The sequence below is a fragment of the Lissotriton helveticus genome, chromosome 3_2, assembly GCF_964261635.1.
Source record: "Lissotriton helveticus chromosome 3_2, aLisHel1.1, whole genome shotgun sequence".
In the NCBI taxonomy this organism is placed as follows: Eukaryota; Metazoa; Chordata; class Amphibia; order Caudata; family Salamandridae; genus Lissotriton; species Lissotriton helveticus.
This window is the reverse complement of record NC_136062.1, coordinates 12,326,633-12,353,870: the sequence shown is the minus strand read 5'-3', so window position 1 is coordinate 12,353,870 and position 27,238 is coordinate 12,326,633. Positions and strand designations below refer to the sequence as shown.

The 27,238-nt window shown below is 44.6% G+C and overlaps 1 protein-coding gene across 2 annotated transcripts in view; it reads right to left on the bottom strand.

Moving 5' to 3' along the window:
* Positions 1 to 27,238, bottom strand: part of HOMER2 (homer scaffold protein 2) — a 697,936-nt gene that overhangs the window by 538,674 nt on the left and 132,024 nt on the right. Inside the window, exon 2 of one of the 2 annotated variants that reach the window (XM_078684745.1) lies at positions 9,221 to 9,377. In XM_078684745.1, the coding sequence (XP_078540871.1) occupies positions 9,221 to 9,377 (157 nt within the window). Of the gene's footprint in view, positions 1 to 3,402; positions 3,527 to 9,220; positions 9,378 to 27,238 lie in introns of those variants that run through there. The other variant, XM_078684746.1, reaches the window with a different exon arrangement.

Genomic DNA, 27,238 nt, shown 5'->3' with positions numbered 1-27,238 from the left:
GGAACATCTTGTAAATAACCGGTTGACGGCCTATGCAGAGGCACGTGGAGTCCTGGACCCTTCCCAATCCGGTTTTCGTGCCGCCCACAGTAAAGAAGCGGCTGTCGTTGAGTTTGTAGATAACATCAGACTCACGGTGGATAGAGGCGAGTGAGCCATTCTCATCCTCCTGGACCTCTCAGCTGCATTTGACACCATCTCCCACAGTATTTTGAAACATCGTCTGTGGGAGATAGGTGTCAGAGGAGGGGCCCTGGGTTGGATTGAAGACTACCTCACTGGCCGCCTCACCACCGTTCGAGTCGACACCCTGGTCTCTAGCAGTCGTCCTGTAACTGTGGGAGTACCTCAAGGGTCGATTTTGAGCCCATTGCTCCTTAACCTGTACCTAACTCCCTTGGCCAAAATTAAACATTCCTATGGTTTTGAAACTGTCATATGCCGACGATACCTAGCTGCTGATTACGTGTGGCGTGGACCCCGTCGGCACTCGCTCACGTTTCAAAAATTGTATGGTCGAGATTAGCAGCTGGATGAGGAATCACAAACTCAATTGAATGCGGGCAAAACAGAAATTATTCTGTTTGGTAAGGCAGAAAGGTGCTGGACGCAAGATTGGTGGCCGGCAGAATTGGGAGTGTGTCCTAAGTCGGCTGTCCGTAACTTAGGAATTATAATAGACAGTACTTTGTCAATGAAAAATCATATCGCCAAAGTGACAGGTACTTGCTATTGCATAATGCGCAGCCTCAGGAAGATCTTCAGATGGCTTCCCATTGAAGCCAGAAAACCTTTAGTCCAAGGCCTCATCATTAGCCATCTTGATTATGGTAATGCCTTGTACTCTGGCCTGAATGAGGATCTACTGGCAAAGCTGCAAACCCTTCAGAACGCGGCGGCCAGACTAGTTTTGGATCTGCCTCCCAGAACTGCATCAGCGCAATGTCTGAAAAAGTTGCACTGGCTCCCCATTCGTCAGAGAAGCCACTTCAAGATTTTGTGTTTAACACACAATTCTCTATATTACAAAGGGCCTCAATATCTCCAAAAGAAACTTATCTGGTATGCCCCCAAGAGATCATTGAGATCCAGTAATAATTCTCTGCTGACACAACCTCGCGTAAGTACCTCTAGGTACGGTCAGCGCTCTTTTTCGTACCTTGCTCCCTATCTCTGGAACAAACTGCCTTCCCACCTTCTTTCCATCGTTGAGCATAAACTATTTCGCAAAGCTCTGAAAACCTAGCTCTTTCCCAAGTAACTGTCCTTTGTTGAGCTGCCAAAAGTTCTTTCGGGTTCTGCCTCTTTTTTTTCTCCAGATTGGTTTTTATGCTGCAAGCGCCTTGAGACCTTGCGGTGAAAAGATGCGGTATATAAAAACTTCTGACATGACAAAGTTATATAAAGGTAAGTCATTTTTATAAAATGGTGTGGATCTCCTTATTGAGTCGATTGTATCTTTTATTGCCTGTGTGTGAGCAATAGATGTTTAACACTCCTCTCTGATAATCCTAGGGGTGCTTGACCACACTACCTCCTAGAAGAGCACCTTGGGATTGCTGGAGAAAGCCACTGTCTATTATTAAGGGAATACCTGGACTCTTTGCACGGTATACCTCTTTTTGGTATAACATAAGGAGCCAGCTTCCTACATTATGCATTTAGAGTTAGCATGCTTCTAATGAGTTCTTATGTAGCTTTTACTTAAAGTTGAGCTACGTTCTACCTCAATAAATAAATTGATAACTACTTCTCCATCATATTATATCATGCCACTTCATCACTGCTGAGAGCAAACGAATATGCCTTCCCCTGCTACTATCTAAAAAATTATTTTACTTAAGAGTTTGTACTAAAACACACTCATACCCTTATCCCTTTTCAAGATTGATGTATACCTTTCCAGACAATTTCCTAGCAAGTTGAAAAAATATATAAATATATATAAACCCCTCCTTATGGAAATATAAAGAAATGTAAGCTAACCCACTGTTGAACTCACTCACAGCAATATATGTACTTTTCAGATATGCACTTTATAAATTATGACCTGCTATATAACCTATTAAGCTACTAACTTCAGATAAGTTTTACAGTTATTCAGAATGACTTTTTTTGCATGACAGAAGGCTTTGCAATATATAGCGTGTATCTCCTGTATTACATTACTTTATGCAACCATTGTCAAAGACAATAGGTCTAGCGTTGGCTGCCAGAATTTCGGTTTTGTTCATTCTAATTTTGTTTTACAAAACTGTGTTGTGTTAGCATTTAGCCATTTTATAAAAAAATGTACAAGGTCCTGGCAGCATACCCTTTTTTAGCCTTATAAGCACACATTGCTATTTTTTCTCTAATTTAAGGGAACTATTTTGTGCGATTGTGCTGCTTGTGAAATCACTCACAGTAAAATTAGCCAATGCTTGTAGAGGGCTGAACCACTGCCCCATGCTGTACACAATGTACTAAATGGAAGAAATGTGTAAATGACAATAACAAGGCAATGTACGAAGAATGCTTGCAGAAAACTCCTATTGATAAGTATATTTAACATGTTTAAGACCGATGTTCCCTTCCATACCATACAGGATGCTACAATGGGAGCTCAATTTGGTCTGGACATTTCTCATGTGCACTTTCTTTAGGCTGGTGAACAGATGTTTGTTCAGTTTTCTGACACGGAGGACTGTCCTCATTGTGATCAATTCAAGCGTGTTCCGTGAATGAGCTCCAAGCTCCTATTGCAGCCAGCCTACACTACCTTTCTCTGGTGCGGAGAGTCGAGGTCAAAAGTCATGACTCCTTTTCACGTTGAGCAATCCATTACCTTCCCAAAGTTCTTTACTCCACCTCACCCCTCGAAAGAGGAGAGACTCCATAAGCTTCTACATTGATTGCTCCAAAGATCATGGGGTAGATCAGCTTTTAATGGGGTTCTTTAGGCTAAAAAAAGGTAAGGCTTTGCAGAAAAGGGCTTTACCAAGATGGATAGTCCCTCGTATTAAGATCTACTATGTACTGGTAAAGAAGCAACCTGCTGAAGGACTGAATACTCAGTCCACCAAGGCAAACGCAGCGGTCATTGAATTGGCACACTAAGGGCCTCTTCATAACATCTCTCAGGCCTGGATGTGTGCATCCATGCACACCTTCACGAAGCACTACTCCTTGGACAAGCAGGCACACCGGGAATGGGAATGGTGCCCATTCAGTCTTTCATGACATTTTGGTATGAGCCTATCCATAGACCTTTAGGAGGCACTGCTTTAGCATCTATTCTAAAGAAAAAGAATCTCCTGTTCGACATATCCATCAGAAGAACATATTAATTTCTACTGGATATTCTAACTGCACATTCTGCAACGCCCTCCAGCCTGCCAAGCCTGTGGAATGGACTCTTACCATCTAAAAAGGTCCCAAATTAGAGCTCTGCACTCTGAAATCTCCAGTTGTTTGGTGCTCCTCATCAGAGGGTGAGGAAACCTCGAAGAAAGAAATGGACATCGGCACATAGGTTTGGCTTATGTGCTATACAAGGTCGCTCCATCACTTCCGAGTCTGCAAGAAGGCAAAGTGGAGCTGCACTGTGCCACCTTGCGGTGTGCGGGAGCACTGCTGTGGAATCTTCTAGATCCAGTTTGCCACCTGAAAGGCAAAGAATCCAAGGATAGATAGAGTATCAACCAGATGCAAAGTTACCGAAGCACTTACTACCCCGGATGAAACGTTACAACACTTTAGGGTGAGTAGCAATCTACTCCAGAACCCAGGCTTAGTAGTTAATCTATTGATTATTGCTCATTGTGTTTAGTCATGTGCTCTCACAAAACTATTGCATACACTTACACCGGTTTCTTTGTGACAAAATAAATAAATAGGACTTAGGTGTGATGGTTAGTGGGAGCTATGAAGGCTCATGAAAATGGCTGGTGCGATAGATACTGAGATTATGTATTGTTAGGGTGCAGGGAAAGGGTTAGGAACCGCTGATATGAAAGGCACCCAGCACTAACATCCCAAGTGTAGGTACATCTTGGTGTATGTGGCCTGTGTGGTATATGTCATTTGTGTATGAGTGAACCATCATAATGAAAGCCTCTGGGTTCCATTCGGAAACCCCTGGCCTGTTCCTCTGTACAAGATGGAGAGGTTGTTTTCCCAGATAGTGGAAGTATTTTGCTAACATTCCTGATCTGGAGGGGAGAAGACCTAGACAGAGGCGAGGGAAGAGGAGACAATGCTCATTTAGAAATTCAAATAGACATTTGGCCGACGTGAGCTACAGATACGCCTTCCTGTACAACTGCTGGGTGATAGATTTGGGAGGGGTCGGGGTGATGGGTGGGACTACATTTCTTGTTGTCAACGGTGTGAAGACTCTTTCCTGCCCCTTGTCACAGAAGCTGTTGCTAGCCAGGTGCAGTTCTTCTCACACCTTTGTGCCGTTGTTGTGGGTACTGTAGTACAGCTATTACCCTGGTGTTAGGAGTATCACACTGCACAAAGACTATGCATGTTGAACAGCCTGGGGGACACACATGAAATAGATAGAACCAGTCTGGTGGTGGCTATCTAAAATATCATGTTAATCCGTGCATACACGGTTTAAAATATAAACGATTACTATCTGAAGTCGTGCTAGCTGGATGAACTCTTATGTCCGGCTGATCACCAAGCAAAAAACTGTTTTGTTTTCCAAGAGGTAAATGGTTGTGGGTGTGACAGGCAGAGCTGGTCTTGCTTTCCATGGCTCCCGCTGCGAATGCCAGGACAGGTCAGGTAAAGTAAAGAACAAGCATGGTTCATGCAAGCTGGACTATTGGCAACAACAACAAAAAAGTTCCCTGCAGCCAGAGAGAGATGGTCAAGGGAAGGATACTTTTACCCAGGGTGGCAAGACTGCTGTATGTGCGTTACACTTTTACAACTCAGAGAATACTCGATTGGCAAGGGGACAGCAGAGGCCACATACTTTTAAGCACTCTAGAAATACACAAGAACAAACAGTCAAAGCCGTTCCAACTGAGGAGAAAAAAAAGCAGGTGGCCATTTTTGGGGTCAGGATCACACTTGGGCCATAAGAAATCATTTTAAAAGTTCCTGCTGCACGCTAAATAAATAAATACAATTATTTCTGCACAGAATGCGTGTACAAGATAAAGGATTGATTGTGGTAAAGAAACTAGGATAAATGTTTGTACACTAAAGATGTAAGATAATCCCTGATGCTTTGGAACGCAAGCAATATGCAGGTGGAAGGATACACCAAGTAGCCAATAGCATTCAGTGGGTGTAATCAGGGCCGGCGCTAGGCATGGGCAGTGTGGGCAGCTACCCAGTGCCCCGCACTCTGCCTACCAGGATGGGGCCGTGCGCAATGGCAAGACCAGTGCTTTAAATGGAAAAAAATAAGTGCAGGTACTCACCAAAAAAGCGGTGGACTGGGGGGTGGAGCGTGGGGCGGGCTATGTTTTCAACCTTTCCAAACTTTATACCCATGACATCCAAGTGCAAAGTAAAACAATCGGAATAATCTGTCCTATGGTTATGGCCCTAATAATAATAAATGTATGTTCAAAACCGTCTATGAATTTTGCCATCAAAGCTTTGCATGCTGGAAGTTTAAGAAACCCTTACTTATAATGAGAAAGAAGAACTACGAGTCCCAGCATGCAAAAGCGTTACCAACTAAAATCTAGAACTGTCTGAAAGTCTAAACCCCATTCCATGAAGCTGCCCGTCACATTTGGGATAAACACGGTTTCCCTTACGAAACAAGCAGTTTAAATCATGCACCTAACCCAGAAAAAAATGGTGTTGCCTTTAAAGTGTTTTTTTCTTTGAGGGTAATGGTAAAATTGGCAGCAAGGGCAGGGATTTACATTCAAGTAAAAATGCTTAATTTAAATTGCTGATGAACTAACATTTACAGTCATTTACGACAATGGCATGCTAAAACGCTGTACTGCCCTAAAGAATGCACCCTTCGCCCTCGTCCATTAGTTTTATGGTGGACTCTCAACTCCTACTGTGCAGTATCAAAGGATAAACTAACACCCTGCCGCCCCACACTGCTGGAAGAGTTGCAGAGAAGCATTGCAAGAGTACGGTGCCCAGGTGACAAAAGCTTCTGTTCTGGCGCTCCTGTGCGATCTCAGCTCAGGATTGCAGAACCAGAGCGGGTAGCCCAGGGACCCGAAAATCTTAGAACCTGCCCTGGATGTAATGCTCGGGGTGGCGCCAAAACCCACTATTTTTTTACCTCATTGTGCAGAGGAGCAGAGGAGTCTGGCTCCAATCACACCTGAGGAATGTGATGCACGGTGTGGTGGGACATAGTATGTTGGAAATCCAGTATTCAGACAGCCTAGTCTGCACAAACCGATACCTGCATCCTCAAGATTCAGTTAACCCTTTTCCTGCATTAGGCCACATCTGCCTGAAAATCCACCCAGTGATCCCCCTGCGCATGCTTTACCCTTGTTCTCACCCAACAAAACCAGCACCTCCTCTCATAGATGCCTTGTGGTAAGGCTACCAAGATCTTTTCGTGCCACTTCCCAAAAAGCCAAACTTGATGGTGCTGGAGTACTGTAATCCAAGGAACACAATGGACACAGAAAATTTCCTTTGCGGCTAAACTCCTTTCATACCACATGTGGGAGAGTGGTATCCTCAGGGCTTTAAGTGGGCCAGGTCCTAAAAAGCAGGTGCCGAGACGCATCCCTATCGATCTTCCCATCTTTGACCTCACCCGCAGGGTGAAAAAAATAAATCTTAACACTGCAGCAGTTCCACCCTTAGCTGCCTTTGAGGTAACTTCATAGAGCCTCGTTATAGTTTTTAGGTCTCGCCTACGCAGCGTGCATGCCCTGCATAGGAGGGCCTTTATCCGTTCTGCTCTTTTTCGAAGCACATACTCGTGCTTGTGGCGGCATCCACCTTGCGGGACAAGCAGGGGCACGCCACAAGCAAGAGTATGTACTTCGAAAAAGAGCAGACTGCGTGCGCGCGCACGCACACACCACTCCCGGGCCAGCAAACACATGATTGCAGTGCCAGCAGTGTGTTTTTCTTTTACTGTGACAAGCACGAGTGTGGCGCACGTACGCACCAATGCCGGGCTTGATAAGATAAGAGTTTAATGTGTTCTCAGGTGCGTTGTAATCCTTTTATCTAAAATGCTCTTCCGATCTTTCACAACATCATGCATGCATTGCACTAAATACTAACTCGTTTTAAGATGGCCGACACTTTTCCCAGAAGTATCACATGACCCACCCAGCTTGCCTCTATAATACGCCCCTTCACCTAATCACCTCCAGCTCAATCTGCAAATGCGGCACGGCTGCATGACTAATATGTTGCATCTCAGCACGCTGGTTACTCTCCCTCCTGCTCTAGCGGACAGAGGACTCCGCCGAACTGACCCAGAAGTGCGTTGTTTATTCGCATCTAACCCACACAGCCATGTTTTACGGTCATATCATGATTAAGATGCATTCACCGCACAGGGAAATCCCTTTAACCAGGAAGTGCAAGCCTACAGTGGCGGTAACTCTATGGCTTTTCTGCCCAGCAGCACTAATCCCTTTAACCAGGAAGCGCTTGTCTCCATAGTGGTGGTAACTTTATGGCTTCAACTATTGCTGCTCTTTGTCTCGCCAAGTAGCAGTGATCCAGCACCTCAATGGTTTTCATTTGCATGGCAGATACTAATTTGTGGCACTGCAAGAAACGCTCCGATTGGTTTAGCATCTGTTTGCGCTGTCCTGTGAGACTACATTACAAAGTGCTTGCTCTCTGACATAGCTCTCCCATCACACCTGCAGGATCCCAATGTCTTATTTAATTGCAGGCAACACAGTGGACGTTTGTTTGCCCTTTGACCCAGCGCTTGCATCAACTTTAAACTGCACTGCGGACCCAATTTCTAGCTACTTCTTTAGCGCCCTGATTTTCTATCTTTATTTATTGCATCAATTCCTGAGACATAGCATAAAGTGCACTTTGTCAGTTCCTCCCAGCACCGCTGTATGCTCACTATTTCCAATTATCTTGCAGGCATCACAGCAGTTGCAAGAGCGCACTCCCTGTGAGCCCCTTGCACGCCCACAGAGTACTTAGCCTCTGAGCAGACTAAGGACTTCACCGCTACCCCCTTGTGATCAGTATTCACACACCATACATTGTCAGACTTTTGGCAAGTTCCATCCAGCGGCAAAGACCGGTCCATGTTATTTATTCCTTTGATCCATCTTCCCACAGCTGGTAGGTTGCCACCTGTGCAACCAGTTTGCCCCATGCAGCGCACTCTGCAGCTCATCCCATTGACAGCTGCCTGGCTTCTTTTCGAGGAGGCAAACATATCTGCCGATATCACTCATAAGTCCAGAGGCTTTGTTCGCCCTTTTTTCCTCCCTTACCTGCCTTGGATGAATCACGAATGAGAAACAGTGTTTCTCTACCCCTCGATACCTCTACTCCCCAGTACCTCCACACCAACTGGAGTACAAGGTGACTTTTTTAAACAAGCCACGCTCACTTGAGCACACAATTAATTTTCCACAATGCTCTCACCTTTATTTAAAATGAGCATGCAACCTGCGGACCATAAAAGTCGTAGGCTCTTGTAGGAAATAGTTTTCACTTCTCCCCTAGTAATGTTTAACTCACTAAACGCTAGACCATAGCCAATAGGTCTCACTTTTGGGACCTTATAAGTATTGAGTTATGCAGCACAATATCCTTGGTGCAACAACATTAACTGTCGCATGGTTAAACACTTATAAGGGCCCAAATGCGAGACATATTGGCTATGCCAGTGCTTGTTTTTGAGTCTCATCATTTCAGTACTGAAGCATTTTCAATATTATAAAGCCATAGCTGTTGCTTATTTATCTTATGCAACTAACAACCATTGACAAAGTCAAAAGTCCTGTCTTGTTGTAGGTGTAATGTTACCGGTTGTAATTATATATCTGGATGCAATAACAAACAGCAAAATACCTAGCGGTCAGCACACTGTGCTAAGGACAGATTTTAGCTCAAGCGTTCTTAAGCCACGCCCATTTGACAGATAACACCACCCCCCTCCCCACACAGTTTTTTCATCCCACTTAAAGCCCTGGGTATCTTTGATATCTCTCGCGGGAAACCCTGCGCATCACGCGCAAGGCCACGCACCAGCAGGGGCAACAGATGTGTCTGGACCACCTACCTTGGCTCCATCCACGCTGATAATCCGATAGCTATTCCTCGTGCTGTCATAGAAGTAGGAGACGGTGACAGCCTGCCTGCTTGCAGGAACCCAATTCTTCTTCGTGCTGGGGTCGATTTGGAAGACATGTGCCCTTGTGGTGAAGATGGGTTGTTCTCTGGAAGAGTGAGAAGAGAAATCAGGTGGTGGTCAGGAGGCCTTTCCAAACTCTGCACCTCTCTGCCATGTTTTATTTACACTAGTTACCATTCTCCCCTTCCCCCATCACCCCCACCCCTCCCATCGCGGGAAGGCCTCCATTGAACGGTTGGGACAGCCCGCTTGCATTATTGCCCTCAGAGTCAGCATTCCTGCTCTACTGTGCGTGTCTATTCTGGGCCGCGTCACATGACGTTAAGCCTCACAGACCCAGTGACACCGGACGCCATCCCTTCCAGCGGCACAAATGCAAACTCAGTTCCCAGGACGCTTCCGCAACTCGAAACCATTAGACATCAGCACCATTTTCAGCAACGTGCTGAGTAATTACACTGAAATATCTCAGGCCTGCAGTTACTGTACTTAGCCAAATGCAGGCGCGTTTTCCAGACACCCCCGCGAGGCACTGCCCAATTACTTTCAAAGTATCTCAAGACAGACACCGGGGCGGTTCTGCCGAGGAGCCTTCATTCTGTTCACCTGTCTTTTTACCAGATACTAGAAAGGGTTTCACATCAGAAATCACAATGATCTCCAAAAACAACGGGAAAAAAACAAGCACACAACAGCTCAACTTGGAAAGTCGTTCGTAGAGTTTATTTAACCCGTTCACCTTTTTCATCATCAAAATGCGTAGATGTGCGCGTAAAGGGGACGTTTCCAGAGATACTTTGCACACTAGGGTCCTGTTGCTTAAAGTGGGCTACGCAGCTTCTAATTTAAGACTGCCCGGCTCACAAACCCTTTTGGACTAGCGCATTTTCAAGTCCTTGGTGGCCAGTTAGGGTGGTGCTTACTCTAAACACCTTTCACCACCATATTATGAAAACATGATTCAGGAGGTGGTACAAGAAATTTTGTGCACATTTTTTGTGTGATATTTTGTTGTGGCATTTATGTGTCTGTTATGTTTGTGTGTACACCATGACCTTATGTTCGGTTTACTTTAGCTATATCATCAAACGATGCTATATTTCCATCCACATTCAGCACATGCCTGCAAAGTTTCTGTGTCAAGCAACCATGCAACACTATCTAAGGTGGTAAAACAGCACTGCTCCAGCTCTTCTACTACTTAAGAAACCAGTGAGCTTAAAACCGTGGCAAATACTTAGTGCGTCCAGTGATCCCTTTAGGTAATAAAGCCCAGTCTCCACCAAATTTACCCCAGCCCTGGGAAAGAGAAACTTGAACGAACATTAACCAATAATAGAGTAGTGTTAATTGATGTATGTTAAACTCTGGAATTTTAATGGCTCAAGTTGAGTTAGTTTGATCCCTAAATCTTCCTAGTCAACTTTCAATGCATTCATATTACCATTTCATACCAAACAGCTGGAAAATTACACCGTAAAATTTAACTATGAATAACTCAACAGATTACTTCTGAGGTATAGGTGTGTCCCAATTCCTAAATTTGTTTATTGATTGGAGTGCTTAAATAGCTCATGTTATACATATTTCTAAAGCACGGCGTCACCCTAAAAGCAGTTGATAGACTGAACATAGATTGGAACAGGTCTAGTTTAATAAATCCAAATCGGGACTTAGTGAACAAGCACCTTTTTGGGAAGTTACCTTACAGTGATTAACCAGCTGTGGGGAAGTAGGTAGAGATTTCCAAGTTCACAGCCAACAGTCTAAAAGAACTTCCCTCGCAGCACGCCTTTTTTTTGTGAAAGGTAACAAACACATTGTAACTGAAAGGTGCCCAAATAAATCTGGTGGTGATACATCTCTGGAATTAATTATTCTGGAAAGTAGGCAAGGCACCAGTTGGCTATTGCAGAATAAGCAAGGGAGAGGGAAGTTTTTGTTACTCGTAGCCAATGCAACTCATGATTTTAAGAAGTGACATACATGTGCCAGATCATAGTAAATTCATAGGCTATGTTCTGTGCCAGTTGAAGTTTAGAAAGCAGTTAATTTGGGACTCCCACATAAAGGCTCTTGCAGTAGTCAAGCTCAGAGTTAAACAGTGCTTAGATGACTAGAGACACACAAGCAGAACGATTTTCTTCAACAGACCAAGTAGCAATTAGCTTTGGTAGTTAAGGTAAGCCCATCATCCAGGAAGACACAAAGACTTCTTACAGAGGTCTTTGTTACTGGTGGGGCATCCAGATCTGAAAACCACCACAGACTACATAGTGTTTTAGTAGCACAGTGCTCCTACTTCAGTTTTGTCTGTATAAGCAGCTGCTACAGGACGGGGTGGTAGCGAGGAGGGGGGAATAAAAACAACAAGCACTTACCTTAGTACCGCCAGCTGCAGCCTCTTCTGTCCTCCTCTCTGCACCAGGAAGCAGGTAGCCTCTCAGAATTCCTTGGCCAATCACAACACTGCCTTACAGCAGCATCGTGATTGGTCAGAGCGCTGTGGTTCGGCGCTCAGACAGGGAGTGGAAGGATGGTCATGTTCTCAACCCAAGCTGTAAAACAGCCTGGAAGGGAACGTGCAAAACACGTATGACTGTTTGGCCCTCCCAAGATGGCGGACCTGTGATGGCCGGCTAAACTGCCAGGCACACTTAAGGTGCAGCCACCACTCCTCCTTGCTGTGATGCAGGGAGCCAGCCCCGCCCGCCCTAACCTACGCTGGCTTCAACTGCAAGCTGAATACAAAAAGAAAATGAAAATGGAACGTTATTTTATTTTTTGTATTCAGCTTCCAGTTGAAGCACAGGGGCGACACTCCTCTGCCTTTGAGGTGGTTCAGTTGCTTATTAGACCGTAGGCAGTTACAATCATTTATTTGGCAACTGCGGAAAACATTTTTTAAAACTATGCTTGTTTATTATCCACGGGGCTTGATCCTAATGATAAACCCGGTTTCAAAGGCGCACATCATAAAACAAAGTGCCCAAAGAAACTAAGAGCCAGGGGAGCATGATGATTTTTCAACAATTTAGGGCTAAAAGAATAACCTTTGGGTGCTCCAAGTTCCTTTATCTTTATTTGGTTCAAATAATACAAACCATAAAACACACTAAAACAAAATCAATTACATTTCATACAATTACCAATAAACTCTGAGCACTTACTGCTCGTGCAAGAAGATAAGCTACAGGATCATAAGAATAGATACCTGGAAAAAGATTTAAGTGTAAAAATGTGGGTCGAAACGGTTTAAAATTCAATTTCTTGAGCAGAGGGTGAATAAATATGTATTTTAAAGTGCTATACATGGGGCACAATATAATAAAGTGCAATGCATCTTTATAGAAAACCTTCTCACAAGGGCAAGCACCAATATCCGGTTCCTTTACCAGACCTTTAAATACTACTGGCAGATGGTGAACAATTTTCACCCTAAACGAGGTCAATAAGCACAGACTGATCAGACATTGCAGAGCAAATATATGGCTCAATTGATGGAATAGTTTTTAACAAGATAAATCGTCTGACAGAAGGTTTAGCCCTTGCCCCTGCTTCTCTTTCAGACGGTTTCCAGTGATAAGGCATTTTTGGCCCATTAAACAGCTGCCTTGGTAGTATGGGAGGGTTGAGTAAATAACTCAGGCTGGCCTAGAGACCTAAAGCTTCAAAAAAACGTAGCCGAACATCTTCTAAAAAGAGCCAATTCAACTTGGTTTCGGTTTAAACCCCACATTGAGCCATAATAAATGGAAGCAGCAGTGTCATCTGAAATTTAGTTCCTACCCACCTCCTCACGTACCATACCCAAGGCCACAGTAGATGGTTTGGATAACAATTTTTTCATGAATTTGTTTCCTCTATATGAAGTAGAGGAGCAGTATCCTAGCCATAAATGTCACAGCCATATTAAACAATTGACAGACACTTCACTTTGTAAATTCTAATTCTCACATCAATGGATTTATGTCCTAGCAAAGTCAAATACACAATAGATGGCCCTACCAAAGAATATTATTTTCTGCTTCAATAATGGGGACCAGCTAAGTAAGGAATCAAATAATAAACCCAAATAGAAAAAAAAGACTCCACTCTGTTGATATGATGGCCCATTGTTGGACTTGTCTTTTTCTGGCTAAAGTTCACTAAACGTTTTGCTTTCCTCCTAGACCTTTCTTTGCGTGGTGTTGCCAACTTAGATGCTTTGGGCACTTTGCCACTGCTGACCAGTGTCAAAGTGCAAGTGCTCCCTGTGTAAAGTGTAATGCTAATTGGTTGTCCATGATTGGTATGTTTGCCTTACTAGTAAAGTCCCTAGTAAAGCGCACTTTGTGTTCCAGGGCTGCTAATACAAAAGCTACTAATGGGCCTGCACCACTAATTGTGCCACCCACACAAGTAGCCTTAAAAGAGAGAACTCTGGTCTGCCACTGCAGTGCCTGCGCACAGTTTGTTAAACTGCCATGTTGTCCTGGCAAGTGCACCCACTTGCCAGACCTTACCCTTCCCTTTCAATGCACATCAGACACCACTATGGTAGGTCCAAGGTACCCCCCTGGGCAGGGTGCAGTGCATGTGAAACGTAGGACATGTACCGAGGTGTGTACGATGTCCTGACAGTGAAATAATCTCCATTTTGTTTTTGATTGTTGAAAGGCCATCTTGCCCTTAGGATAGAATGGGGAGGCTGTGTAATATGTTTCCAGCCTATCTTCCCAAAGGCTTAAGATGGAGAGGTGAAGTTTAGTATGCCTGAACTCACAATTTAATAACATCTTTTTGTGAAGGTGGTTTTTGCATTGTGTATTTAGAAACCACTCTTTCAGAAGTGGCTAGGTTTTTGTGCTCTAACATTTCTGTGTGGCTCTGCTTGGTTATGGATTGACTGTCTGGATCTGACACTTTTGGAGTGGTCACTGGGGTGATGCTGTCACAGTATTAACAGTCCCACTGGGGGCCAAATGGCAGATCCTAGGTAACATCATGGAGGTGTAATGGCTCAAATATTCTACTCGTGGCTTGCCAGAGACACAGGAGGAGCAAAGCGAAATTTAGCCAGACTTTTTAGAGTGAACAGACCCCTTAACAGCCAAGGAATGGGAAGAGGATCTTGACTGATGTAAACAGTCAGAGCTCTAGGTAAATCAAGCTCGAGGATGCCCCCTAAATTTATTAACATTTGGGGATCTTGGATACAGTATGAGGTACCTCAGGTAGAGACTGAATAGGCAGGTGTAAACAGGGCTTTCAGCCCCAAATATAAGCAGTAGAAGATGTCATAAAATACAATGTATACTGGGCTGGGTGGTAGCCGGGTACAATTTATATTAGAAATGTACAGACCCCCTGCAAGTGGCCTTATATGCTTATATCTGTCGAACTGTATAGTTTTGACTCTGAACAACTGCTAAAAAATAAAAAAAGTTTAAAAAAAAGTCTCATCCAACATTTTCCAGTCTTTTAAAGTGCTCCTCAGTTACAGCCCAAAGGGCAATGTACTTAAGAGGGGGCCTCTGCTCTACTCCCCCCTTACCATTCTCCTTTATATCCCCATTCAGAACACTCTTCTAATCTTTGTTTGTTCAGTAACTCTGTTACAGGAATCTCATTCCTGGGAGACTGAAGTATTAGGGCCTGAGTGATTTGAGTGTTGGGTGCCACGAATAGCACAACACTAAACTGTGCATGCTTGAAGAATCTCCCTAATGTACAAAGCCAATAGGATCCTCTGCGCTAGTGCAGCCTCTCGCTGCCCTAATCCTTACTGCTCCTCCACAGAAGTATTTTCTTCCATGATTGCACCAAAGGAGGAAGTAAGGTATGTCAGAATGGAAGAGCTAGTACACAATCCTTGATTCTCCAAATGAGTGATACTAGATTTGCCCTTACCGATGATCCAGCAAAGTAGACAGTAAGCCAAGAACGGTGTCCCAGTCTGGTCTTGGTCAGGTGCAAATGTACCTGCTCTTGGCCCGGTAATAAAGAGCTGAGTGCCTGATTTCACCTCCAAACAAGTTCCCCAGTGCACTGTGGGCAATAACGTCCTCAAGCAGTGTCCCAGGAGAATCTCCATGTTTAACTGACAGACCTCAGAAAAGAAAGATCCAATTTTAACTACTTGCGTTCTTTTAAGTGAAGGAGAGCGGCAGTTCAAGGTTGGTCCTCTGATACCAATCTCATGAAGCCTTGTTGATATTGAAATATTGTGTGAGATGGAGGCAAAGACCATGAACAGATCAAAAAGGATCACTGCAATTCATTCCCTCACCTGGATCTAGAGTCCATCGGAGCTCCCTCAACGATTGCTATAAGGGCTTGTCTCTGTACTATAAAGAGATCTAAACCTTAGTGAGCTAGGATAAGACTGGAGGTTGACCCCCGAAAAGAGGCATAAATGCTAATTCCATTCTTCTCCAAAATCTTAGTAGGCATTGGGAGTAAGGAAATGGCAGTAGTTGATGAGGATGGACAGATCTGAAGAGGTTTTCTCGAGAATAAAGGAAATCACCACAGGTTTCTGTGACAATGGTACTCCAACCATAGTAAGAGAAGCATTGCAGAGCTTATTAAGAACTGTTTCCAGCTTGTCAGTGATCGAACATTAAATTAATTTGAGATTCCCCACTAAAACTATGCCCAAATTGGATTTTAAGTAGTGCCAGTTCTATGAGATGGTCTGGGAATAACAAATCAAGGTAAATCAGCAGTCATAACGTAGAGTTGGATGAAGAAGAAAAGTGGTTATATTTGATTCACTGCTTGAACTAAGGGACTATGTCTGCTCTATAATTCTAATAAACATGGTACATTTTTGCTTAGAAATTTGCAGAATGGTTACAAATCTTATAAAGGCTGAACATTTTGTAGTGTGTTTAAATAGGTTTGAGGAAAGCTTTAATGTTAAATATCACTTTTGTTTCATTTTTGGAGTATTGAATTGTCTCTGTTAAGATTTTAGATTTTGTTAATTTGAACATCTTTTTAGAATGGTGCTCGACAGAAAAATTTACTAACTTTAAATTTGAACTATAGGCCATCCTCCATGTAGCTTTAAGCTTCTTGCACTATTTTTTTTTTTAAATCCTTAATTTACCTAAAAACAAGGTTCGCACGTTGTAGACTAATGACAAATGTCTTTAAAAGAGCCATCTCATCAAGAGTTTTGCTTAACCAGATAGGTGCTCGTTCGTTGAGATTAGGGACATCTGAAAGTTCCATATGGAAGCCATGTGCAGAAGTATAATGTGCTTTTACAAAAACCTCTGGGGTGATTTTATACTACATGAAAGATGGATCTCTGGTTTAGGGCCCACTTTCTTTTCTGACTTAACTAGATTCTGATACCAAATGCATTAAATAATAAGCAGTCCCAGGGAGCTGATCACTATTCAGATTTTTAACATTCAGACTTGATGAAAACATCAGTTTCAGATTTTAATATGAGTTGAGTCAGTAACAAACTTGGAAAGGCCTAATACCAAACAATTATACAAAAAGCGAGAGGAGTCCAAATGTGAATGCAGTCAATCCAAATTCCAAATATTAAGACCACCTAGGATCATCATGGTTGAAATAGTTTCGACTAGGGGGGACCAGAAATTGAAGGAATACGTTACTTAAATATTTAGCTTCAGGTTATCAAATGAATCAATGAACATATACACATATATATATATTCACATATATATCAGTGATGTCATTTGAGATGTCATCAATGATGTCATGAGTGATGTCACTGACCATGTCATGAGTGATGTAATATGTGACGTCATCAGCAGTGCATTGCGGGCGCGCGAGTTATAGTTAGCTGAACTAACTATAACGGGGGAATTTCAATGGTTTTATATGAGTGAAATGTCCAGCTAACTATAACATGTGTCCAACCTACGGTTTTTTCAGTGTATATATATATATATATATATTTCCACAAGGTGCCCAAAAAGCAGAGTGCACTCCCTGCTTGCATGATAACCTCCCCGTTCAAATTATCGGCAAACCAGATCAGCCCTACCGATAGTTGTACCAGCAGCGGAACCATTCCAATGTACGGCGGTGCTCTCCCCAGCCGGGTCGGCCGTAAATATGAAGTTCCACAAGGTGCCCAAAAAGCAGAGTGCACTCCCTGCTTGCCTTCTCCAGGGGAGAGCACCGCCGTACATTGGAATGGTTCCGCTGCTGGTACAACTATCGGCAGGGCGGATCTGGTTTGCCGATAATTTGAACGGGGAGGTTATCATGCAAGTGCTTTCGTGACTATGAACTATTTGATTGAGACAACTGCAAGCAGCCCACTGGGGTATTATTGAAAGACTACCAGTCCCAGCACACACTATGTTAATATTGTTCACTTGTGAAGAAAAGAATCAGGTGATCTCTATGGTGCATAATGGCAATAAATAAGGGACTAAAATACTGGTTTGTTTTTTGCTTGCAGTTACTCAATTTGCAGACAGCCTATGAGGAAGAGTGGATAACTCGAAACGCGTCAGGCTCTGCTGGCGCTGATTGCATCTGTAAACCCCCCCTTACTGGAGAAGGCAAGCAGGGAGTGCACTCCGCTTTGTGGAAATATACGGAAATATACACACATATATATATACATACATATATATACACATACATACATACATACATACATACATACATCCTACTGGCGATAGCCAGTAGGTATATATAGTTAGGATTGTTTTCCATAGGGAAATCGCAACATTCTATTGGGAATAACTTTGGCGCCGGTTGAAGAATCTTCCTGAAATTTCCCTTAACTTTGCCTCGCGGCGCTCCGCTCCTTCCCTGAAACTTTGGGGGTGATTCGTCAAGCGGGGGCCGAGATAAAAGGGGGTCCCAAAACATGTTTTCCCCATGTTAATTTCCGTAGGGCGGTTGGACTCACTTTTAGCCCGAACGGCTGAATGGTTTTCCACCAAACTTGGCAAAATTGTAGGGACTGGTAGCCCGATGTGCCTTTGCTATGTCTCAAGATATGTGCTCCAGTGGTTTTTACGAAGATTAACTTTGAAAAAATATGTATTGGGCTACATTGGGCTATATATATGTTAGAGCCCAAATGTAGCCCACTGTAGCCCAAAGATGGCCACCAGAGACAAAAAAAAACAAATGTAGCCCAAATATCAGCCAGATGCAGCCCAACTATAGCCCAATGACAAAATGTCCCAGAGTGTTCTAAAGAACGACTAGAGCGCTAACAGTCTTACTTATGACAAAAGTATGGCACACCTGAAGTCATCTTGATTGGAATAAAGTGGTAACACTTAATACATTTAATTTGAAAAGGAACAAAATGAGGGGTTTCATTTTGCCATAGAAATTATATATATATATATATATATATATATATATATATATATATATATATATATATATATATATATATATATATATTCACTGAAAAAACCATAGGTTACACACCAGTTATAGTTAGGAATTAGCATTTAAAAAACCTTTGAAATTCACTGAAAAACCATAGGTTTCACACCAGTTATAGTTAGCTGGAAATTTTACTCGCATAAAACCATTGAAATTCCCACATAGTTAGTTGGACTCACTATAACTTGCACGTCTGCAATGCACTGCTGATGACGTCACATATTACATCACTCATGCATATATTTAAATATTTAAACATAACTCGCTAATATATGTATTCACTAAGAAACACTTAATAAGCCAGTTAACCAATCAATTTTTTAAAAAAACACTGAAAAAACCATATGTTTCAGGCCTAATATAGTTAGGAATTAGCATTTAAAAAACCTTTGAAATTCACTGAAAAAACCATAGGTTTCAGGCCTTATATAGTTAGGAATCAGCATTTAAAAAACCTTTGAAATTCACTGAAAAAAACATAGGTTTCAGGAGTTATATGTTGTATAGCTTTATTTCGAAATATTTCTCATTTCTTAAAAGCATTACAGTGTAAAAACAATTATGAAATATAAAACAGTTATGCAGTTCGACCATTAATACATAAGGTGCAGATCAAAAACAAACAGTATAATGTGTGCAACATTTATGCAGATCAGCCAGCTAAAATACATTTATACAACATACAATAAAAAACCATCCTTAAGAAGAGGCAAAAGGACACAACCGACTAGCTAAAACCGGAGGAATCAGAATAGATAACCTTACTGGAGGATCATTTTCCTCTCAGATCTTATCCTCCAGGCCCATCCCAAGAATTTTGCCAGGCCACAAGCAATGAAGGGGTGAGTGTCAGATCTTAGCATCTGTAAGGCCTCCGCATGTGACCGAGTGCCCAGCTTCAGGCAAAGAGGTTTCAGCCATCTGCGGCGTGGGGCCGCATACGCTGAACACTCAAACATTAAGTGGGCAATGGATTCGTCCCTGTTAACACAGAAAGGGCAGGTTGCTATGGTTTGCCAGGGTGGCTTCCAATTCGCTGTCCATGTACAAAGGGGCAAAACTCCAACCCTGAGTTTAAAATACAGTGCCCTATCCAAAGGGTTGGAGATCACATCCAGGCAAGGTTCTCTAAGGAGGGAATCTTTAATAACCAAAAACTCAGCAGCAGATCTACAAAGATTGGAGTGGCTCACTCATTTTCCACCCATGACCAAAATAATTTCTTTAGCTGTTGTTTAGGTGGTGAAGATCTATTGACCCAAGCGTCTCCCAGGCCCATTTCGAAAAGGAGGCGCTTTACTTCCATGAGCCAGCCGATTTTGGACCACCCCGGGGTTGCGAGGAGTTCACATAGTGCTTCTGCATAGCTTGAGAGTTCAGGGACATTCCAAATGCGGGCCCATAATAATAGAGGGCGTAGCTTTGACTGCTCGGCTATGGAGCGTGTGCCTGTGTCAAGTAAGAGAGGGAGAGTGGGAAAGCTATGAGGGAGCCTCATTAGGTCTTTGAGGAATTTATTCTCAAGCTGGGACAGAGTATCAAATTTCTGCGTGCCCCACAGCTCTGCCCCATACAATGCCGCACTCACAGCTTTTGCCCTATAGATATCTAGTATCACCCCAATAGGTTTTAGGGGAGAGGCACGATGTTCTTTTAATAACGCACCTGTGACCCTCCTATGCGTCAGAATAATTTTTTGATGATGCGCCTTCCAACTCATAGAGTCACAGAGTCGTATGCCTAAATACTCGAATTCCCTTACCCTTTCTAGTGGGACTGAATCAAGGGTTGGTGGTGTACTGACTTCCTAGGGGGATTCAGCACCAGGAACTTGGTTTTGCTGATGTTAATAGCCAAGCCCCTGGCGTCGCAAAAGCCCTGGAACCTTGATAGCAACGTTTGGAGGCCTAGCGGGGATTTCGAGATCAACAGGGTATCATCTGCGAACAGGAGAGTTGGTATCTTCCTGCCCGCCAGGGAGGGTGCATCTGCTGGTAGTTTGAGAAGATGCTCCACCACTCCATTTAGATATAGTGAAAATAGAGTGGGGGCTAGCACACACCCCTGGCGGACGCCCCTGTCAACAGAAATGTGAGGTGTTTTTTGGCCCTGCGTGCCCCATCTAACTTGAGCAAAATTGCTTTCGTGGAACTTAATGATCAATGCGAGCAGGTATGAGGGCATGCCCAAGCCCTCAAGGACGGCCCACAATTGGTTACGTGGGACTAGGTCAAAGGCAGTCTGCAAATCTATGAAGGCGAGATACAGACTGCCTTTGCCCAGTTTAACCACTTTCCAATAAAGCATTAGGAATCGAAATGTCTGCTCAATCGTGCCAGTACCTGTTCTAAAACCGGCCTGAAAGTCAGACAAGACCTGCTTTTCCTCGGCCCACTGCAAAATCCTCCCTAAGACTACCTTCCCTGCTACCTTCTGAGTGGAATCAAGCAGACTTATAGGACGGTAGTTGGCAGGGTCGTCTCTGCAACCTTTTTTAAAAATGGGGACGACTTCCGCACCCCTCCAAGAATCTGGGAGTCCTCCGCCCTTCATAGCCTCATTCAGGAGTTGGGCAATGAGTAAACTCCACACCTCCAGGTTAGTCCGGAACAAGTCGCCAGGGACGCCATCTGGGCCTGCCGCCTTATTGGGCACAAGACACCTGATCGCTACTTCGACCTCCTTGGGTGTAAAGGAGGGGACTAGCTCTATGCTAGCTTCCGGCATACTGTATCCGGGACCCCTGATCAGGCCCATGGCCCCTAATGGGTTAGAATAGAGTTTGGAAAAGTGAGCCAACCAGGCCTCCCCTGTGATGTTGCATGTCAGCAATGAGTCGACCGGCCTGTCCCTTCCTCTAAGCAAGGCCCAGAAACCCCTTGAGTCCTTACTGGAGCAGGTGTCCATTAGGTCTCTCCAAAAGTTTGTTTCATGGGTATCCTTTGCCACTGCTAGGGCTTTTTTATAGTTTTTCCTAGCGAGTGAGATCTGAGCGGCGTCTTTCCTACCAACCGCTCAGATAAGTGCGCTTTTGGCTGCACGACAGGCGGGGGAGTACCATTGGTCTCTACCCCTATGTTCAGCTTTCCTAGTGGCCCTAGCCCTACCCTGAGGAACCATAAACAGGACGCTGAGCGATGCGATGGTCTCCGTAAATGTCGTAAGAACGGCAGTATCGGAGTCCAGCGCACCCAAGAGGCACTCAGCTTTCATCATTATGGTCCCAGCTTGGGCCATTCTCATTTCGTCCGCGGCGACTTTTGCCCATTTTAATCGCCTGCCGCAATTGCTTGGAACAACTTCGTGGGATGATTTCCAATTAGAACTGGGCGATAGTGAATTCCCTACTTCCCACGGAAGGGCAAGTGATAGGACCAAAGGGTTATGGTCACTATCCATTGTTTGCTGGACTTCCATGTCTTGGAAATACTGCCATGAGTTATGGTTTAGCAGTATATAATCTATTCTCGAGGTGTAGCCGACCCTGTTGAAGGTGTGCGCACCCCTGGTATCTGATTTAGAACGGCCATTAGTGGCCTTCAGGTTATATTCTAAACAGAGAGAATTAATATCAATGACATTCTGAGTCCATTTTTTAATTGGGTCCAAGGCAAGCAAAGGGATGCCTCTCTTAGTATCGTCTTCCCAGGTGTCCAAAATGTCTTCACTGGCCAGCGGTTCAAAACAACAATTAAAATCCCCAGCCAGGACAATCAAGGAGTCAGTGTTGCAACCACTGAGCTCCTCTTCGACTCCAGTTGAAGATAAAAATGAATTCCCCCCCCTAAGATACAAATGAAACACTTCTAGGTTCCTACCCCCCGGGCACTGTATGGTGAGTCTCATGAGGTCTGGAGATTGGGTATTTATGTGTCTTATAGTAAGCCCCAGCGTGATACTGACCCAGATAAGAAGGCCACCAGAGGGGCGCCCTTTACTGCCCTTAGGTTTAGATGCTGGTAGTGAGTACGTCGTAAAACCCACCCTGTGCATGGGCTCCAAGCACCAGGTTTCTTGGAGAAGGCAAATCTCGAAGGGCTCCACAAATGAGTTCCAGTGTGGCTTATCGAAATTTCGTGCAAGCCCTGCCACATTCCAGCTTAAAATCTTAAGCTGGGAGTTGCCTGCGAGTCTATTGCAGGACGGGGGGGCAAGGGCTGATGGAACAGCATCGAAGCCGACAGGCCACGAAGACTGGGGAGGAGCTAAGGGTGGCGGCAAGGCAACATCTGTCTCGCTCACCATAACGGAGGTGCTGGTAATATAGTCAAAATTGGGTGGGCCCTGTACAGGGGGAGCCTGAGTCCTGAGTTGGACTGGGAGGGCAGTACCAGTCACAACCAGGGTAGGCAACAGAGGACAGGTATCAGCTACCACCACAGGGGCCTTAGGTCGGGGTGGTGGTGCCAGAGCAGGAGACATTGGGAGTCAGTCAACATCCTCGAGACTGCCGAACCTATTTGAAGTTGTAATCCCGAACCATCCTCTAGTTGAATTTTGCTCCCTGGAAGAGTACCCCCAGCTGGGCTGTTGGGGTACCATGGACCAATTGCCCCCATGTGGGAATGCAGCACGTGGTGGATAGAAGAATGACAAAGGCCTCGGCACAATAGAGGAGCCCCCATCTTGGGTCGCCAAGGCGCAGATGTGATTAGCCGTGAGAGGGTCGTCAAACGTCACGACTATGCAGTCGCCGGGAATGGATTTCCTTGTTGAGCCCACCCACGGTACTCTTCGTACCATACTGACTCTACTCCTCCTGCCATTGGGGATCGGTCTGTACGTGTTGAGCCAGTGCATGACCTTATTGTGTAGGGAGTGCTGATATTCGTGATGGCCATTCTCTGCCTCTGGCACACCCGTCAAAACCACCACATAATCATTGGCTTCAGGAGGGAGATCAATATATCCCCCTCGAAAATTGCTCTCGATTTGAGGACCCCCAGTAGAACGAGTGGAGGATTTGTTTTGGAGGACCTGGATAGGGCGGAGACTAGAGCTATTAGGATTCTGTCTCCTCAGGCCAGCCATATTAGTGCGGGTGTGTGGTTGTGAGATGGAAGCGTTTGGGGTGTTAACCCTAGGCTGGGGTGCCGGATTAGATGTGACGACTCTTAGTGCGTGGTTTGGGGATGGGCTGAGAAGGACAAGGCGCAGTAGGGATGAGTGTCGGGCCATGCGGCACTGGGGGTGAAGGGGTAGGAGCCTGGGGAGCAATATTGTTCTCTATCAAACCCTGGTGTTCAAGACCTCTCAGACCAAGTGTAGCCAAGGCTATGATGCTTTTCTCCATCTCTAAGAGATGGTTCTCGATTCGAGAGAGTCTTAGATCCAGGGGAGATAAGAGACTTATCAGGGTATCCCAAACCACTCCTATGAATTCCCTATCCCTCCCCTCCTGGTCATTTAGGGCAAGATTAGCTCTATCAGTTAGTGGAATGCTTTTGGAGACAGCAGGAGCTAACCCCACATTATCGGTACACCATGGAGCCTGCGGGAGAGTATAGAGCATTCCCAGACTACCGTCGGCTGGGGTATTACCGGCGTTAGAGACCCCCTGGTTTTTGGTCTGTTTCTGTGGGGAAGTTGAGCTGGGGGAGCGTTTTCTTTTATGCGGATTGGCCGGAATACTATCGAGTCTACCATAGGAAGTGGATGCAACAGAAATATCTGAAGAAAAGGAAATAGAAGTGGGGGGATGTTGAGGGCTACCTTCGGGGATGGATGAACTTCCAGGCAGAGGTGATGGACACGGGGGTGGCGAGGGGATAGGCAAAGCAGGAGAGTCGTGCACAACAGCCATCGTTAATGCGCAGTGTGGAGTGTGTGCGCGCTTTGGGGTGATGGCTGATGCTATGTGCCCTAAGGAGGATTTCTTGGAATTAGCAAATTCGAGTGACAACTTCCTTGCAGCTTCCAAGTCGAGGGACACTCTAGTTTGGAGTTTGGTAATTTCCTGGTCTATGGCGATATTTGTGCGTGTAATAAAATCATCCATAGGGCCATTGTGGACCAGCCCGCCCTTGGCCGCCCTATTGCGAGTCACACGAGTACACATAGGGACTTCAACAAACTACCAGCCTAGGCGGAAATGGTGACCAATGACAATTAGAAGAAGGGCAAGGCTGGGGCGAAAGAGAAGGGGCCCAGACCAGACCGCTCAGACCTCAAACGGCCCGCTCTTAGCCCGGTCTTCGCCCGGTCTTCGCCCCGGGCTGCGTCCCGGGCTGCGTCCCGCGCTGCGGGAGACTGTGGCAATGATATAGGGGGCGTAATGGGCGGTGGGCGGGCCAGCAGGGAGAGCGGACCGGAAGCTGGCCGTCGGTCTTGCAGGGACTCCTGGGTATTGGAGTCCCCGCACGCTCGCAGCCCTGCTGGTTCCTCTTACCCGGTGCCGCCTTGGTCGTTAGCCTGTCTGGAGAGCAGCCTTGGAGCCCGCAGGGCGAGATGTGGGCGGGGATGGCTGGAAAAAGTGCTGATGTGCCTCTGTCCTTCAAAAAACCTCCGTGGAAACAAAGCAGTAGCCCAAATGCAAAAGGTGAGAGACGCTTTTAAAGTCCTCCGTTGGGCGGGGGCGGGCCGGCAGGGAGAGCGGACCGGAAGCTGGCCGTCGGTCTTGCAGAGACTCCTGGGTATTGGAGTCCCCGCACGCTCGCAGCCCTGCTGGTTCCTCTTACCCGGTGCCGCCTTGGTCGTTAGCCTGTCTGGAGAGCAGCCTTGGAGCCCGCAGGGCGAGATGTGGGCGGGGATGGCTGGAAAAAGTGCTGATGTGCCTCTGTCCTTCAAAAAACCTCCGTGGAAACAAAGCAGTAGCCCAAATGCAAAAGGTGAGAGACGCTTTTAAAGTCCTCCGTTGGGCGGGGGGCGGGCCAGCAGGGAGAGCGGACCGGAAACTGGCCGTCGTTCTTGCAGGGACTCCTGGGTATTGGAGTCCCCGCACGCTCGTAGCCCTGCTGGTTCCTCTTACCCGGTGCCCCCTTGGTCGTTAGCCTGTCTGGAGAGCAGCCTTGGAGCCCGCAGGGCGAAGCGGTACCCGCGAAGCGGGTGCGGCGAGATGTGGGCGGGGATGACTGGAAAAAGTGCTGATGTGCCTCTGTCCTTCAAAAAACCTCCGTGGAAACAAAGCAGTAGCAGGAGTTATACAGTTAGGAATTAGTTTTTAAAAAAACCTTTGAAATTCACTCAAAAAACTATACGTTTTAGTGGTGTTATAGTTAGCTGGACATTTTACTCATACAAAACCAATGAAATTGCTCCTATATATTTCGCGCTCCCGCAATCCACTGCTGATGATGTCACATATTAGATCATTCATGACATGGTCAGTGACATCACTAATGACATCACTAATGACATCATCCACGGGACAATCACATACACCTTTTCATACACTATTACAATTTTTCATCACTGTTTATAAAATACAGAGTATCATATTTAAATCCATTGTCACAGCAATACAAGTATCTAAAAATCCACTCAGTGATTCATAGATGTATACACACATCTAATCACTTACCTATGGATTCACTCATACATGCTGTCAATGAACAATAGAACACTATCAAAAATACTTATACATCTATATCGACATTAAACAACAGCACGCATCCTATTCACATATGAAGTCATCCTACTCACTTATGCAAACAATGGATCATACTTACATATTTACTTAGCAAAACACTTATACAAACACCACTTCTATTCATTTAGATAGTAAGTCATACTTCGTGAATTATAAAATCATTATTACAAGTATACAGTTATCCATACAGTCACTCACACAATCATTGTGTCTTATGTATACTTATTTATATACAACAACTGACACATACACTGCCTTTTATTTTTCTAGTTTGTTGGACCTGTACCTTTGAGAAATATATTTGCTCATCACCACAACCATAAAGAGATTCCCTCACCCAAACTGTTAGAACATGTAGTTTTAACTTCATATATCTACTGAATCAACTATTCACACATCTTTGGACAGTCACACCCCCCCCCACCGAACCACGCACACTTTCACACTCCCATACCAATACTCAGTTAACTAATCAATAACTAATATAGACTTTCACATAGCTAGTAACCAACTGTAGAATCAGTTTACACAACAACTGAAAAAGTGATACAGATATTCACACAGTTTAGTCACTATCCACTATATTTAGTGAGACATTATAAATTGGTCAAGTAAACAGTCAATTACACTGCTACTAAATCCTCCATCCAAATATTTATTTATATATATCCACTCATTCTTCAATGTAAATTGCTATATATATAATGCATATTTAAATAATGAAGCAAACCACATTCACTGGATGATGTCATCAGTGATGTCATTTGAGATGTCATCAGTGATGTCACTGACCAGGTCATGAATGATCTAATATGTGACATCATCAGCAGTGGATTGCGGGTGCGCGAAATATAGTTAGTACAACTAACTATATAGGAGCAATTTCATTGGTTTTGTATGAGTAAAATGTCCAGCTAACTATAACACCACTAAAACTTATAGTTTTTTGAGTGAATTTCAAAGGTTTT